Consider the following 17,447-nt stretch of genomic DNA (forward strand, 5'->3'; position numbering starts at 1 on the left):
CTTTATAAAGAAAGCTCTGGCAGTGTTTATCCATTTTTATTTTGGTTGGTGCTTTTTCTCAAAATATAAATGTCAGTTAGCACCACAGAATAGTAATTTTTGCATTAGTCTTTCCACTCTTGTAACATTCTCAGCTGATGTAACTTAATTAACTATTTAAAACCTGGGAGGAGGGGTAGAGAATTTATCATCATAGAAGGATTAGATTATATTCATTATAGAGTGTTAAGTATATTTTATTATAATCTGGTTCTTTAAAATTTGATCTCATATTTACACACTTGTACACTAAACATTTTTTTGCTAGAATATTTGATTAATCATTTCATTTAAATCAGGAATTCTTAACTTTTTTTGTTATGTCCTTTGACATTTGTTGAAACGAAACATATGAACTCCTTCCCTTTCAGAATGTTTTTAATTGAATAAAATAAGATATAAAGTATTAGAAAGGAAGCTAAATTTTATTGAAATAGTTACCCATATATCAGTGCTTTAAGAAATGCCTTTTGAATTGAATCGAATAATCAAGTTCAGTATGACAGTGGGTAAATGCAGTTACCTAGAGTAGACGAAAGGCAAGTCCAAGTATTTTTGTTAGTCATCCTCAAATGCTGCCTGTGATGTTCCTTGGTGAGGACAAGTTTCTTAAGCTTTATCTTCAGTCCAGTTTTGAGGTTTATAGCCTAGAGTATTCTGCCTCTTGGGGTTAAAATAGGTGATGTTTGAGTTGAGGTTGCATTTTTTTTTTATTTTGGCTGTTTATCAGGTAGAATAAAATGCTTATTAAGCACATTCAACTATTTGAATGATGTGATTCCACCAAGTAAGTGGATAGCAGAAGGGCAATACAGGTGTTTTCAAGGTAGCATTAAATGAATATGTTGGTGAAGTGAAAAGTGCCCCCCCCCCCCCAAAATGAGAAGTGCTTCTTTGCAAAGTAGATATAAAGCACAGTTTCAACCTGTCTGGAAATATATGAATAATATGTAAATAAATGAAGAAACGAATAAATAAAATATACAGGTTTCATTTGTACTGATGTGCGTCTTAGCTCATGAAGATTGTTCTTAAAGAAATGCTTTTTTTTTTTTTTTTTTTTTTTTTGGCAAAATAGGGTGATGTTGAAGAGGATGAAGCTATTCCTGATAGCGAACAAGATATAAGGCCTCGTTTTCATCGATCACGGACAGTGGCTCAACAGCATGATGAAGATGGAATTGAGGAAGAAGACGACGACGATGATGAACTTGATGATGATGATACAATATCTGACTGGAATCTAAGTAAGGCAGAAAATGTCATGACTTTCCTGTAGTAGCTGCTCAGTTAAAGCACTTTATAAATTACAAAGCACTTTCTCCACAATAATCCTGCAAGGTATTTCAGATGTCCCAATTTTACAAAGAAGAAAACTGACAATCAGGGAAGTTAAAGAACCTGTTTAGTTCCCAGAGCAGCTAAAATTGGTAATGCTTAAACTTAAGGCATTATAGAATATCGAATAAAATTATTTGTATCAGTGTGAATGTAGATTTTGTTTACCTCCAGATCTGACTTGTGTTATCTTTACGGATGTAGTCATGTTGACCTTTTTTGAGATAATGTACAATCCAAAAGTACTTTTTCATTATTCTCTTGGATCTGATTAGAAACTATGGGAAGTGGGTAGATTTGTTATTCAATATTTTTCAAGGTTTTGTAAAGTGGAGTATTACCATTTGACAAAAGAGGAAATTGAAGCATGGCATTTGATTTACAGTTGTGGTTAGTGACTGAATTGTAGTTAGATTCCATGCCTCTCAGAACAAAAAATTAGCATTATAGATTAACGTTGTACATTTAACAAGTTTTGCTGTAGCATGTTTTGTTATTCCTTTACCTTTAAAACTACAGTATATGTTTAGCCTGTTTTATCCTTTTGTTGGTGATTTATTTTTCTTAAACAATTTCAGTGCTCCATCTAGTTTCTTGGTGTTAATAAGCTTTAGGAATGTTGGAAATAAATAGTAATGTTTCTACTTTGCCAATATATTTAGATACTCATATTCTGAACATTTGATTGGGGTAGCACATGTTCAGTTACAATTTGCCATTGATAACCAGTATTTTTGCATGGAAATCACAGGGGAAAAGCTGTCCCCAGTTGGAGTTCAGCTAATTACTTATCTCAACGAGGAGCAAGACCTTTCTTGTGTATTGACCTTTGTGTGTTATGTGTTGTGCTAGATTCAGCCACTGGAAAGCACATAGTAGATTCTGGGACTCTTTTTGTAATTGGTAGGACTCTGTCCCAAGGAGCTTTCTTATTATTTAATGACTCTCTCTAGAAACAATGTCACGTATGAAGTAATGCTTGCTTTTTTTCTTCTGGCCACTAATTTTAGTCAGGAATATTGTGTGGTGTTATTGAGTAACTGAATTTAAATCATTCCTTTAGGAAAGTGTTCTGCTGCCGCTCTAGATGTCCTGGCGAATGTGTTTCGTGATGAACTTTTGCCACATATTTTGCCCCTCTTGAAAGAACTGCTTTTTCATCCCGAATGGGTAGTTAAAGAATCAGGCATCTTAGTCTTAGGAGCAATTGCTGAAGGTAAGTAAGAATCTAGATTTTACTTTTAAATCCTTAGTAAACTTACTTGAGAAGATTGTCAGTTTTCTTTAAAAAATTATTACACAAAGAATAGTATTACCATCATACCAAAGAACAACAGAGTATTTTTGTTTCTTTCAAGTCATGATGCCTTTTTGTTTTTACACTACATTTGTTTCCCAATACATTTCCCCTCTCAATTGAATTTTTCCTTGTAATAAAAAGAGAGGAAAAACAACCTTGAGCAAAACCTGAGAACGTTGTCGTTACATCTGACGTTGTGTATAAAATTCCATACCTAACTCCACATCTTTCTTTAGAGACAAGTATAACACACTATATTATTAAAACTTTTTAAATAATGTAGTGGAATTGTTTTTTACATTGAAATTGACAAATGACTTCCAATAGTTGTATGCTATCATCAGGGTGGCCATTCCCTTCCATATTGCATATCAAAACCCTGCCAAATATCTACTCAATTCTCATCCGTGGGGTAGTGGATAGTGTGCTGAGTTTGGAGGTGCAAAGACTTGGGCTCATTTGCTGTGGTACCTGGACAAGTCTCTTAACCTCTATTTTCCTCATCTATAAAATGAAGGGGTTGTACTCAATTCTAAGGTCCCTTCTAATTCTAAATCTTGATCTCATGGTCTTTCCATAAATTACCACACAGTAGCCATCCTCCACGGGGTGGTCCTCATATTCTCTTCATGTTAGGTAAATACCACTGGAGCACATTGGCTATCCATTGTTTGTCCCTCTTGCTCCTCATGTGACCATCCATAAATTTTTTCCTATCATAAATTTTTTGATAACATTTTTTTCATTACTTTTCGTGTATAATTACTCATTGATAATGCATTATAGCCTACCATTTCTGCCTTTTGTCTCTTCATCATACTTTGTGTGGTTTTCAGTTTAAGTTCTTAGGAGATCAGAATATTTTGTGACTCATAACTATATATTACCAGAAGAATGCTGATAAGAAGTTAGGTTGTTACTAATATTATATAGCATTTGTTATATATATTATATAATACTAATATAGTACATCTGAATTACTGTATTATGATGGAGTTCTATTCTGAACCATCTGACTTTGTTCCATTGCATAGCAATAAGCTATAACTCTGCCACAGTCATAGTCTTTCCACATGTTTGCCACTGGCCATGGTCAGTTTTCATGAAGAGTCCAGTAACTTTACAAGAAAAATAAATTGAGTACATGCCCTTTTATTGTTTGGTTAGTAATAACATTTTCAAATGACTGGTGGACATCACTCATCCTTTAACGAATGTTTTATATGTGTGTGTGTGTATGTGTGCGTGTGTGTGTTTATGTGTATATGCATGCAGTTTATGAGAAGTTGAAACCATTTTGTGGACATTGTTTAATGGTTTTTCATTTATTTTCAGCAGAGGATGAAGTCCCCACCCTTCTGGGAGACATTTAGCAGATAACTTCCTGTTTTCAGTTATTTCTTACAACGTTAGCTCTAGATTAAATAACTGTACATTTACTCTTAGCTTTATACAGAATGCTTTCTACCTCATCCTCTGTTGGCAAGTTGATGTTGATCATGTTTGAATTAAAATTTATTCTATTGAGGAAATACAGTTTGATTTACTAAGCTTTTATGGTTTATCATTTTGCACTTTGATGTTCTTATTTACAAAAGCCTCACAAAATTTTTGATGTTAACTTTTAACTTGCTGGAGAGCTGGGTCCAAGATTTATGTTTTTTAAAGTACTACCAGAGCATAATACAGTGTTCTCAATATGAACTTGTTTGAAAAAATAAACTACAAGAAAGTAAAGTAACATACTAGTACGATTAGTGGCAAACATACTTTCAGGCCTTAAACTATTTTATAGGAAACCAAAATGAGAGAGGAGGAGGTTTAATAGGAAGTAACAGCGGGTATCTCCCAGAGCTCTGTCATTGGCCCTCTTTTCTTCATCCTCTATACTGTTTTGCTTGATGATCTCATCAGCTCCCATGAATTCAGTTACCATCTTTATGCTGATGATTTTTTTTGGGAGGGGGCGGTATGTGCTGATGATTTTCAAATCTACTTATATATCCCTAACCTCCATCTCTAGATGCCTAAAACTCACCATGTCCAGAAGTGAACTCATCTTTTCCCTAGATTCTCCCCTTTCTAACTTTTAATGTTGAAGGTACTACTATCCTTCCAGTCATTCAGGCTCCTAATGTAAGTATCATCCTCTACTCCTCACTTTCACCACCTCCTGTATCTAATCTGTGGCCAAATCTTTGTGACTCTTTATAACATCTCTTACATATACCCTTTTTTCTCCTCTGTCTACCACTGAAGCTGATCCTTTTAACTCATGCCTGGACTATTATAAAGTAACAGCCTGCTGGTTAGTTTCTCTGCCTCAAATCTCTCCCCACTCTTGTCTGTCCTTTATTCAGTTGTGTAAGTGATCCTCCGGAATTGAAAGTCTGACCATAACACTCCCTCCTCCACCCCATTCAATAAAACTGCAGTGGCTCTCTATTAACCAGGATCAAATATAAAGCCCTCTGTTTGGTTTTAAAGGTCTTTATAACCTGACCCCTTCCTACCTTTCTACTTTTCCACTCTTTTTACCCCACCATGTACTTTCCAGTCCAGTGAAAATGACCTGTTCCTAAATAAGACATCCATCTTCCAACCCCAGGTATTTTCCTGGCTGTTCTCCGTGCCTTACATTCTCTCCCTCCTCATCTCTGTCATGACTTCCCTGGCTTCCTCTAAGTCACAACTAAAATCTCACCTTGTATACGAATCCTTTGTGATTCCTTTTATTGTTTAGTGCCCTCCCACTATTAATAATCTCCAACTCGTCTTGTATATAGCTTGTTAATATATGGTAATTTACATGTAATAAAATGAATCTTGTTAGGTAATTGCATACCTCGAGTTGATCTGTATATATTTTGCATTTAGTGACTGGAAGTAAGTTGCAATAAAAATTCATGTCTTGTTGCTCTTTGTCACTTAAGTTTAAGTAAAAGTAATAGGTTTCATTTCTAAAGATTTACGGGATTATATACACTTTTTTTTGTAATTTGAAGTTTTTGTTGAATTGAATACTACTTAAAAAGGGAGATAGAGAGCTGAACTTGGATATGTCATCTGTTCTACAGATTATTTTGTTCTAATATTATTTGCATCTCTGCTATTCAGCTAATCCTTTCAAAATGGGAAGTAGCTTGTGTCAGATTTATTTTCAAAGTTTGTAATTTCCTCTTGTTTTTTTTTTGTTTGTTTTTTTTGTTTTGTTTTTTGTTTTTTCAGGTTGTATGCAGGGTATGATACCATATCTGCCTGAACTCATCCCTCACCTTATTCAGTGCCTCTCTGATAAAAAGGCTCTTGTACGTTCCATTACGTGCTGGACTCTTAGCCGCTATGCACACTGGGTAGTTAGCCAGCCCCCAGATACGTACTTGAAGCCATTAATGACAGAATTACTTAAACGTATTCTAGATAGCAACAAGAGAGTACAAGAAGCTGCCTGCAGGTAGGCTATCATCTTAACTCACAAATAACTCACATTTTTCTTTGTTACTTTAGTCATTGGCTAAACTTTTCAGCATCTCTTAAGGTTTCTTCCAGGTCAAAAACCCTGTGGAGATGACTTAGCAGTCATTTTAATCAGATTAGCAAATTTCAATTTATTAAGTCCCTTTTTGAATGTTACGTTTAAAACCTATTTTCTTACTGCCCTGTTTTACATGTTTTTCTTGATGATAAAGCTTTAGGAAACTAGGATGAACAGTTCTGTTTACAAGAAATTTGTATTACTTATTTCTACTGTTCAGCTTTTCAGAAAAATTTTATTTGCTTGGGGAAAAAAATTGGCTGATAATTTGATAGTATCTCCCTAGGAATAGAGGGAAACAAGAAGGAACTTAAAGTTTGGGTTTTTTTGTTTTGTTTTTGTTTTTGTTTAACATTAATCATATTCCACACCTTCAAATTTTTGCTTAGTGCTTATAGAGGGCCTTCCAGTACTTTTCAAAATTTGGGCTTGCCACAAAAGCAATAACCCCAAACTTAGGCTCACATTTCTTATTGTTTCTCTTTCCCCACTGCATAGCACATGTGCACACAACTACCTAGTGACAAAAATGAGAAAACTAAAGAGGGAATGAGTCCCCATCTAGAACTTTCCAAAGATGACAGTAGTGATGAAGGTAAAAAGTTAGGACATTTTTTTAATACCACTAACCTTGATTGTATTTAGGCTAGTCTCTAGGTGACATTGTTACATCTAGCTTCTAATATTTATAAGAATACTTGTATTCCATTTTTCCATTCCCCCGGGTGGATTATCCTTTCACCAAAAGAGATTCCTCACCTATCTGTTATTTGTTCAGTGATTACATAGTACCTTCATCTCAACTACTAGTCTTATGTAAATAGGTATTTGAACCTTCCATTATTAGAATTACTTTATAGGCTAAGATTAGGGATGTTCCTATCTTGAGCATATGTCCTTTGACATAAATGTCCTACTTTTCTGGAATGCACTTAACATATTTTGGAGGCCTTATTTCTGGTTGTAATTTCTACATATAAATATCCTTTCATAACCTATTTTTAGCAAGAAAACATTTCATTCTTGCCTCATTTAAATCCTTTCCAGTAGCTACAATGACTAGGGGGTGATGAAAATAATGGAAATAAGCAGAACATTAAACATATAAAGAAAAAATATTGTTAATAATTTTTTAAGATTCCTCAATTAAAATTTTTCTCTAGAGGGTATTGTAGTATGAAGTGAATTAGTAAAACAGTATACTGGTAGGCATTCTTGGTAGCACCAATCAGAAAATTACAAGTTTTTTAGGAACCAAGGTTGTTTTAACCTAACTAGTAGCTAGTGTATGTTTAAGTCTACCTTAGAAAGCTGTCACTGAACTCTTTGTGGCATGACCTTGGGCACGTCACATCACTGGGCTTCATTTGTAAAACCAAGGAGTTGGCCGCCGTAATCTTTAAGGTCACTTCTGTCTTTCAAGTCTGTGGTAAATTGATTTCATCTTTTCCCCTAAATCTCCTAAAAAGAAGCCACACAATTAATTATGAGACATTATTTAGTTACAGGACTTAGAGCAAGACTTGATCAATAGACTTGACTTGATCAAATCAGTAGGTTGCCCATATCTGATGGATACGATCTTCATTGCACACTTTGAGTCTGCCATCTCTTTACCCAGGTTTGTTTGGCTCAAAATCCTCTGAAGCTATGACTGTTTGTTTCATTGAATGTCTTTCAGTGTTTTTCTTTACATCATTGTAGACCTTGTGTAAATTGTTCTTTGTTCTGTTTATTTCACTCTGCATCAGTTCATACAGCCTTCCCTTGATTCCCTGAATTCTTTGTATTTATTGTTTCTTAAGGCACAATGATATTCCATCATACTAATACATCACAGTTTGTTTAGCTACTCCCAGGGAGTAGGCTACTTCTTTTGTTTCTAGTTCCTTTATGTTATAATTGTTTGCAAAGGACTAGATTGTGACAACTTTATTTCATTGTATTTTGTAATCCTAAAGTCTAATCTTTAGATCTGGTGGTAACAGTGGGCTAAATGGTACCAACCAGACAGGCCTACAATTGGAGGAGTAGATGAGAATAGGAAGTTGAAATAATTTTTAAAAAAAGAAGAAGAAAAGTCTTTTTGGGTGTTATGGGCTTGTAGAAGATAATGACACATAATATGTCAGTGTACCTATCCCTATTGCACATTTTTTAATATAATAACCATTTCTCTCTCTTTTTAAAAAAAAAATTCTTAGTGCCTTTGCTACCCTGGAAGAGGAGGCTTGTACAGAACTTGTTCCCTACCTTGCTTATATACTTGACACCCTGGTCTTCGCATTTAGTAAATACCAGCATAAGAATCTGCTCATTCTTTATGATGCCATAGGAACATTAGCAGATTCTGTAGGGCATCATTTAAATAAACCGGTAAGTATATCTCTTTAACAATTTTAAGAGAAGGAAATACAGCTTAGTTGGATTATATAGTACAGCGTAGCACCGTGAAGTAATGAGTGTTTTTAATTATGTACATCTGTAGTACAGAATATAGATAGATTAGAAAGGTGTGGCTGTAATATTAATACCTTTTGATATTAACCCTTTAACTTAATATGCAAGTGCTTTACTATAAAAGTCAAACAGAAAGAGGTTAAAAAAACAGCACTGAACTCACTGGAATTCATTGTGACATTTACAGATGCACCATTGAAATTTCTTCAGTTCCCCTTAAAGTTAGTTTATACAAATTTTAAAGGAACCCAATTACTTCAGTGCTTATTAATCAACACTGCTGCCTGTTGGGGAGGGAATCAAAGATATATTTTAATTAGAGAAAAAGAGATGTGAGTGAAACAGAAAACAAGACTGAACCTTATAAAACATTTTAACAGAAGTTAGCTAAAAGAATAATTTTTGCAGGCTACCTTAGGAAAGGCTTCATGGAAGAAATAAACTAGAGCTAGACAATTTGAGAATTAATATAGCCCTCGAACAGAAAAGAGAAAGGAGTTATTCCAACCAAGATGGCCACAATAAATATTCTTTGCTGAGGGGAATGATAAAATGATCAGGCTAATTAGCAGAAGGTTCAGGCTTGGCATTTGCAAGCAGCATGACCAAATACATAAGAGTGTTAGACTTAAGAGTTGGGAGAGGAGATGGGTGGTGAAGGGTAGGCCTTCTATATGCTAGGCGCTGTGCTAAGCACTTTTACAAATATCTCATTTTGTCCTTACAACGATGTAAGGTATATGCTGTTGTTATTTTACATTTTACAGTTGAGGAAACTGAGGCAAATGGGGGTTAAATGACATGCCCAAGTTCATGCAGCTAGATTCCAGGCCCAGTGCTCTATCCACTGCACCACCAGTTGCCAGAGTTGGGAACACTTAGATTCCAGTCCTACCTTTAATCCTCAGTTGATAAATAAGCATTTGTCAAGTACCAACTGTGTGGCAGGCATTGGGGTTACAGAGAGAAAAGTAAAGCAAGTCCTTATCATCAGAGAGCTTGCTTTCTATCAGGAGACAACATGTATGTAAATAAGCATATAGAAAATTTATGTACAAAATAAATAGAAGGAACTTTTAGGAATGGAGAAACTACCATTGGGGGAACCAGAGAAGGCTTTCCTGCAGACGGTGATGCTCAAGCTGAGTCTTGAAGGAAAACAGGCATTCCAGTCATGGGGAACAACCATTTCAAAGTCAGGAGACAGAAAGGGGAGCATTGTATGTGGGAGAATGTCAAGAAGGCCAATTTGGCTAGACTGTAGTATGTGTATAAGATGGAAAGGTAGATTGGGGCTAGGTTATAAAAGGTTTTCAGTGGCCCAAAGACTTTATATTTGATCCTACAGGTAAAAGGGAATTTGTTGAGTAAGAGAGTGGAATGTATTTCAGGAAAAATCCATTCTGACAGTTATATGAAGGATGGATTAGAGGGAATGAAAGACTTGTGAGGCAAGGGTAACCAGGAGGATTGCAATAGTCCAAGCAAAACATGATAATGGCTTAAGCTAGGGTAGTAGCCATGTGAATAAAGAGATAAGATTAGATAGGAGATAGGCTATATAGATAGTAATGTTAGTATATATAGCACATTGGATATGTGGGTTAGGGGAGAATCAGGAGTGGAGGAGGACTCTCAGGTTGCATAAACATGGTATACTGGGAAGATTCTTGATTGAAATAAGATCTGGAAGAGGGATGAATGTGGGGGGCACTTAAGGGGGTGTTTTTTTTATTTTTAACTATTTGAGATGTTCTCTGGGACATTTACTTTAAATTATTGAATAGGTAGATGGTGATATGCAGAGGTTGTTGAGGATAGAGACTAGGGCTTGTTGTATAGATCTGAGAACCATCTTCATAAATAAGCATGATAAAACAGTGAGAACCAAGGAAAAGAAGGTTTAGCAAGAGAAGAAGGCCCAGAACAGATCTTTGGTGTGCCCTCACAGTTAGTGTATAGAATATCCTTAGTGTATCCCTATTTTAACAAGTGCCAAAACAAACAAAAAACAAGTGTCATCCTGTGACATGGCCACCCAGGGTCCTTTTGTCCTGATCCAGGATGTGCAAGAGCGTACTTGAAACCCAGCTGGAGCTGGTCAGCTGTGGTAGGATTGTAGACTGACTTCAGTGAGAGGCTCTTGAATTTTGGCGTATCAGAAGGACAAAGAGAACTGACATCCTTTGCAAATGTACCACTTAGAGTAAGCAGACCTCAGGAATCTTAATATATACTGTTTATGAGGAATCTATAAGGATTATTAAATTTCCTCATGGGTATGCCAACTATTTCTGCCTACATGTGTTCCTAACTTCGAGAGAAGCTTAGTCTGACCAAAATTATATGAAATGCAAATTGTGGTGAGAGCTGATATTGCTAGGAGTATCTGAAGCACCCACTTCCACCCCAGAATATGGTCATCTCCCTTTTCATTGCTCTCTTGCCTAATTTATTTTAGAAATGATCTTCGAGAATTTGGACATCTGTACCTGTACTATTTTGCTTGGCTTCTTTTGTACTGTCTGCAGTTAAATAAGAAACATCTGTAATAATTCACCTTTATGTAATACTTTAAGTCTTTATATTTTAACTTCATTTTAAGATTACCTTACCATGGTTTTAGAATATTAGGTAGTTTCAGATTACATGTTAATTTTAAAGCACTATGCAGTAGTAACCGTAGCATGTCATAGGTTGAGTCTCCCCCAGCTCCCAGTGTGTCAGGTAAGAAAAAGATATAGCTCGCTGATACATGATTGAGAATTAAGATAAGGTGTAATGTCAGTTTAATTTAGATTTGGAATCATAGGACTTAGGTTTGTCACTATCACCTTGTGTTTCAGTTCCCTCATTAATATGGGATAGATTCAGTCCCCTCCAAGGCTTATACCAGCAGAGCTTCTTAAACTTTTCCTACTCCAGACCTTTTCAGTGCTTGTTAAACTGTGGGTTGCAACCCCACATGAGGCCACGAGCCTCAATAGCGCTGATCTAATGGATTGGAAGATAAACTTGAGGACCTGTTTTCTGTCATCTTTTAAAATCACACTTAGCGTTTCACAGAGCGTTTCTCTCACAACCGCCTTTTAAGGTGAGCACTTCACACAGTAGTATCCCATTTGACAGAAGAAGATCTAAGGATTAGACACATGAAATGGCTTTGCCCTCGATCCCACAGTGCTGGTCAGCCACGGCTTGAACTGCCATCTCTCCTGACTTCAAGCGCAGCGCAGTGCCCTTTCCATTACAGCGTGCTGCCTCTTCCCACAGTGGAGTTGTGAAACATACTGTTAGTTCCCTTAAGGAATCTAAGGCACATTTATATTGTCCAAAGACAGGAGTGGTTTGTCCAAAACCAGGATTCTTTTCTTGAATCATGGAGATGTATATGTATACCATTCTCCAGAAAGAAATGTTGAACTTGTAAAGAATATTTTAAAAGTAAAACAATAGGGTTAGATGTCTTATAAAGGGCAATTCCTTTTCCTTGATTTTCAGTACTAAAATTGATTCGTTTCATCATGGAACTGTCCTTTCTTAAAAATTCATGTTTATTTTTCTTCTATATAAATAGGAATATATACAGATGCTAATGCCTCCACTAATCCAGAAATGGAACATGCTGAAAGATGAAGATAAAGATCTCTTCCCTTTACTTGAGGTAAGATCATTTGAAGCAGTGATGTCAAACTCAGGTACAAAGGGGGCCACTAAACTGTACATAAGGATCCCTGTGGATTGCATCTTTACTTTAAAAAACCACATATTGACATTATATTGTATTTTTATTTATTTCGTTAAGTGTTTGCCAGTTGTGTTTTAGTCTGGTCCATGCTGCACTCAGAAGTGTTGCAGGCCATATGTTTGCTACCTCTGAGTTGAAGGATGGTGAAGTACAAAATGTTTATCATGTAAGTTGTAACTGTATTTGTGATAACTGCACATGCAGTATGCTTCGATCTGTTGTTTTTATTAGTTTTGTTATTTTTGATGGATTACTCCTAATGTCTTAAAATTGCAATGACCAAAGAAATTTTTTTAATGAGTTGCCAACCTCCTGGGGATGTGACCCTGAGTATTTAGCTAGTCTGGTCTTTGAGTAACAGATGATGTAGTCTGTCATCCCCCCTTCCTACCTAAGTGTGACTTGCTAGAGGTTGTACCTTTCTTGCATAGCCCTTGGTTGCTGCCCAGCAACAATGGGGTATTGGAATAGAATATAAATTATTTCAAACTAGAACAATTTTAAAACCGTACTAGTTGAAATACTGACATAAAGAGTGATCTACTTGCATTTGTAATATTACATGTAATGTAGTAACTTCAACTCTTAAAACATAGAATACTCTGCTAGAGAGCCAGGCACATAGCAAGTGTGCAGTAAATCGTTGAGGTGAGTGCAATGATGACTTCGTGTGTCTGCGAATTGACAGTTCTTTATTAAAAAATACATGTGTGGAGAACTGGAAAATAGTTTAGGCTCTAGAATGCAAAAAGACATCTTGCTAGGAGCTACTTAAACTTTCTAAAAAGGTAGAGGACCAGAAAAATGTGACCAAATTCTTGCTTACGATAAATGTTCTTATTTAAAAATGAGTGGCAGCTGGCAGCTTGTCTGTTCTGGGTTAAGCTTGACTTGGGCCCATCCCCTGGTAATTTATGTTCAGTCTTGGGACAAAATGAAATCATGTGAGTCCTTCAACAGTTAACAGAAGGAGAATTACTCAGGCATGGCAGAAGGCTATCGCAAAAGGATGTGCACTGAGGACATGCTGAGTCGATGTAGCAGCTCCCTTGCCTGTCTTTTCCATCATGGTCTGTTAATCATCAGCACTATATGGAGCTCTTCCTGAACATTTTGTACTACAGTGACCAAGAAGTGATGTCAACAGCCTGAGCTTTTAGTTCTCTGAGCCAGTCAAGTCTCAATAATGGTTTCGCTATCTTTTAAGGAAAAATTAGCCTTAATAATTGGGATCTCCAAGGTCCGTTCCGATTCTAAACCTGTGTTCCTGTGACCCTAGATAACAGCGTTTCCGGATTTTTAAGATTAAAAATAATTTGTCAAATAGCCTTCAAAGGGTTAATTTGGTATAGAAATTTTTTTAATTGCTAAGATTATAGGTAGGGGTAGAGGTAGAATTAGAAAATATGAAAGATAGGATTTGTAGAAATTTGTGGCAAGGACTAAGGGGGAAGAAGAGTATGCCCAGGAGTACCAGAATTACAAATTATCACCAACCTCAGAGCAGACTAGTATTGTGTAGTCTTGTCACTTCTCCAGCTCAATACTTACTAACATGATACATGTATGGTAGGTTTGATTCAAGCGTGGATAGTGGGAAGGGGCTGTTCAATGTGCCGCGCAGTCCAGACAGCTGATTTGTGTGGTGAACCCCACTGATTTTTCTCTTAGGAATAGAATGCATTTAAAAAACCATTGTTCTTGACCACTAACGTATGTGGGAAATGAACCTTGCTAAAACAGATGTTAGAAATTGGTGGCTTTTCGGATGTAGGGTACCAAGTCGTCAACTTTGCTTTTGGGGTTAGGAGAGTATAGAGGGAATCATGGCAAAAATATTGACACCTAATACATGATGGAAAAATGTTAAATTACATTTAAATGAATACCAAAAAAAAAGTATTAAAGGCTTATTACATGTTAAGTAGTAAGCACCGGGGATACAAATAGAAAAGGTAGGTCAGTTCCTGCTCTCAAGAAGCTTACATTCTAATAGAGAAAGACAAGATATGTAGGAGGGGTGTCCAGGGTAGGATGATTTGGTTAGGTATAGATCGATGAGTGTAGAGCTGTAGGGCAATTGATGAGTACTTCTTTCCAGGAATGCAGTGTTGATTTGATTACTATTCCTAGAGCTTAGAGGTAGAAAATGAGCAGGAAGGATATTTGTGGAGAAGTTTGGCAAACATGGCTGAGAGCTAGGGAGTGGATCTAGGTTGAGCTAAATGTGAAAAACTCACCAAACAGGACCCCAAGGCTGGAGCTGGATTGAGTAGGGATGGCATGAAAATGCATTAAGAAAAAAGAAGAAAGACCCACATGTACAAAAATATTTACAGCAGCTCTTTTTGCGGTGGCAAAGAATTGGAAATTGAGGGGATGCTCATCAATTGAGGAATGGCTGAACAAGTTGTGGTATATGAGTATAATAGAATACTATTGTGCTATAAGAAATGATGAGCAGGCAGACTTCAGAAAGACCTGGAAAGACTTGTGTGGACTGGCGGCACTGAGTGAAGTGAGCAGAACCAGGAGAACTAACTTTATCAGCCCTTCTCAGCAATGCGAGGATCTAAGACATCTCCAAAAGTCTCATGTATAGCCTATATCAGGTTTTGTGCCATCTTGGGGTTGGAGGTAGGAAGGAAGGGGGAGAAAAATTCAAAAAAGCTTATGGAAATGACTGTTGATAAATCAAAACAAATTAATTAAAAAAGAAAAAGGAAGTAAGGCTTGATGTAGCAACTAGTGCATTACTGATCCCAGATTGAGACTCTCACCATTAGCATTTAGCTATACAAGATTTCATTTTGTCTTGTTGAATTGTACATTCAGAGATCTCTGGCTGTCTCGAGTGTAGCCAAAAAAGCAATCATATACTTGACTCTTGTTTCAGTGCCTGTCTTCGGTTGCCACGGCCCTGCAGTCTGGCTTCCTTCCATACTGTGAACCTGTGTATCAGCGTTGTGTGAACCTTGTCCAGAAGACTCTTGCACAAGCCATGGTATTTTCATTGTTTTTATTATAATTTCGTTTTTTCCTAGTCTGCCAAATCAAGTCAGTTATTGGCAGTAGGCACAGTCCATTTTAAAATTTAGCTTTTTTCTTGAATGTTTTAAAGTATTTATTTTAAAACCATTTCTTAAAATTATAGTTGCACAATGCTCAACCCGATCAATATGAGGCTCCTGATAAAGATTTCATGATTGTGGCTCTTGATTTACTCAGTGGCCTAGCTGAAGGACTTGGAGGCAACATTGAACAGCTAGTAGCTCGAAGCAACATTCTAACGCTGATGTACCAGTGCATGCAGGTAAGGTTTTTTTGTAATCCCGTGCAGGGCATACACTATATTACCTTGCTGTGAACTGAGTGATTAACAAATTAAAACCAGTCCCCACTCCAGTGCTGTTTTATGGGCTGCTCCCTATAATATTATTTCACTTGATGTGTGTGTAACCAGTTACTTTGATGTCTTCAATTGACATACAGTTTTCTGAATTGGAATGACGGTTTTTTCCCTTCATTTTTGCAGGATAAAATGCCAGAAGTTCGACAGAGTTCATTTGCCTTGTTAGGTGACCTGACGAAGGCATGCTTTCAGCATGTTAAGCCTTGCATAGGTATGACCATACTTACCTCTCCACTCTATGATGATAACATCAGTAGCATGATTAACTCAGCTTTTCTTTAATGGATACGATGTAGTGACAAATCTTACTCATTTTTCATATATACGATTTGATTACTTGCCTTCCTCACAATTTTGAGGGTATATTTATGTAAGACAAGAAAATATCAGTATAAATTAGTCACACTTTTGCAGCTATGCTTCTGCATGAGAATATACCAGTGGGATGAGGGGAAAGAGCATAAGACATCTAGCATTACTTCTTCCTATTCCAGTGGCTGGATTATAATTTAATGGCCTTTCCAAAAACAAGTTGTTAAAAAAAAATCATACTATTTCATAACTGAAATGCAGCCCAATTTCTGCTTCCCTTTCCCTCCCACCCATGCACTCCAGCATTGAGGATTCTTAAAAGATAAAATATTTTAAAAATTCCACTTATCTTGTTTAGAGTTCAAAGGAGGAAACTGGTTTTGGAGTAATAGGAAGGGGTCCATAAATGATTAAATAATCAAATATGCCTTTTGTAGATGAACAAGTGAGAGAAGGAAAGAAAAAACATTTGTTAAGCATTTAACTATATGCCAAGCATTGTGCATTTTTAAATTGTACTATCTCTGGCCAGTTCAAGTACTGGGTTTTTATTTGAAATATTTGTGTAAAATATTTTGTAAAAAAAGTTGAATCTTACATTGTCATAACTTCTATTTTAGGTTCTTCCCCTCATGACTCCTAGTGTAATAAAAATCATGCTTTAAATAAAGTCTAGTAAGTCTTTTTTAAATGACCTAATGAGAAAAATGAAAAACTTAAGTTGTATCTGTAGTTCTGGCTTCCTGTGAGGAGGAGCCTATAAAGTATAGAGGTAGCCATTTTAATTCAGAGAAACAAATTACCAATATTTCTAAAATCTAAATTTCCTTTTTGCTCTAAAAGAATATATTTTGTATGATATGACTGTCTTTTAACAGTCTCAGTTAATAGATGGTGGCATTCTAGTGTAGCATCCAATCTGTTTTTTTCCCCCCAGGTCAGTTTACACATAGATTTGGAGGGTTTTTTTTCCCTTTGAAGCACAGTTCACTTAGAGTAAAATGTTTCAGTCAATGCACAATATCTTAAAAAATGTTATTCTTTCTAGCTGATTTCATGCCAATATTGGGAACCAACCTAAATCCAGAATTTATTTCAGTCTGCAACAATGCGACGTGGGCAATTGGAGAAATCTCGATTCAAATGGGTGAGACTTTTTTTTTTTTTTAGTAAGTGTTGAAGAGATTTAAAATGAACATTCTTTATGTTTGCTATCAGATTAACGTAAGCACTATCAGATTTATCATTAACATCGTTAACATAAAATTGTATCGCAGTAAATACAGCTCTAAATATTCTTTTT

At 36.1% G+C, this 17,447-nt stretch overlaps 1 protein-coding gene across 1 annotated transcript in view; it reads left to right on the top strand.

Moving 5' to 3' along the window:
• TNPO1 (transportin 1) overlaps positions 1-17,447 on the top strand; it is a 74,181-nt gene that overhangs the window by 34,037 nt on the left and 22,697 nt on the right. Inside the window, exons 11-19 of the mRNA XM_027864165.1 lie at positions 1,118-1,286; positions 2,441-2,593; positions 5,906-6,131; positions 8,417-8,588; positions 12,250-12,336; positions 15,317-15,424; positions 15,575-15,733; positions 15,956-16,043; positions 17,193-17,291. Of these exons, the coding sequence (XP_027719966.1) occupies positions 1,118-1,286; positions 2,441-2,593; positions 5,906-6,131; positions 8,417-8,588; positions 12,250-12,336; positions 15,317-15,424; positions 15,575-15,733; positions 15,956-16,043; positions 17,193-17,291 (1,261 nt within the window). The remainder of the gene's footprint in view (positions 1-1,117; positions 1,287-2,440; positions 2,594-5,905; positions 6,132-8,416; positions 8,589-12,249; positions 12,337-15,316; positions 15,425-15,574; positions 15,734-15,955; positions 16,044-17,192; positions 17,292-17,447) is intronic.

This window comes from Vombatus ursinus, unplaced genomic scaffold (assembly GCF_900497805.2).
Source record: "Vombatus ursinus unplaced genomic scaffold, bare-nosed wombat genome assembly UNPS02014774.1, whole genome shotgun sequence".
Lineage (NCBI taxonomy): Eukaryota > Metazoa > Chordata > Mammalia > Diprotodontia > Vombatidae > Vombatus > Vombatus ursinus.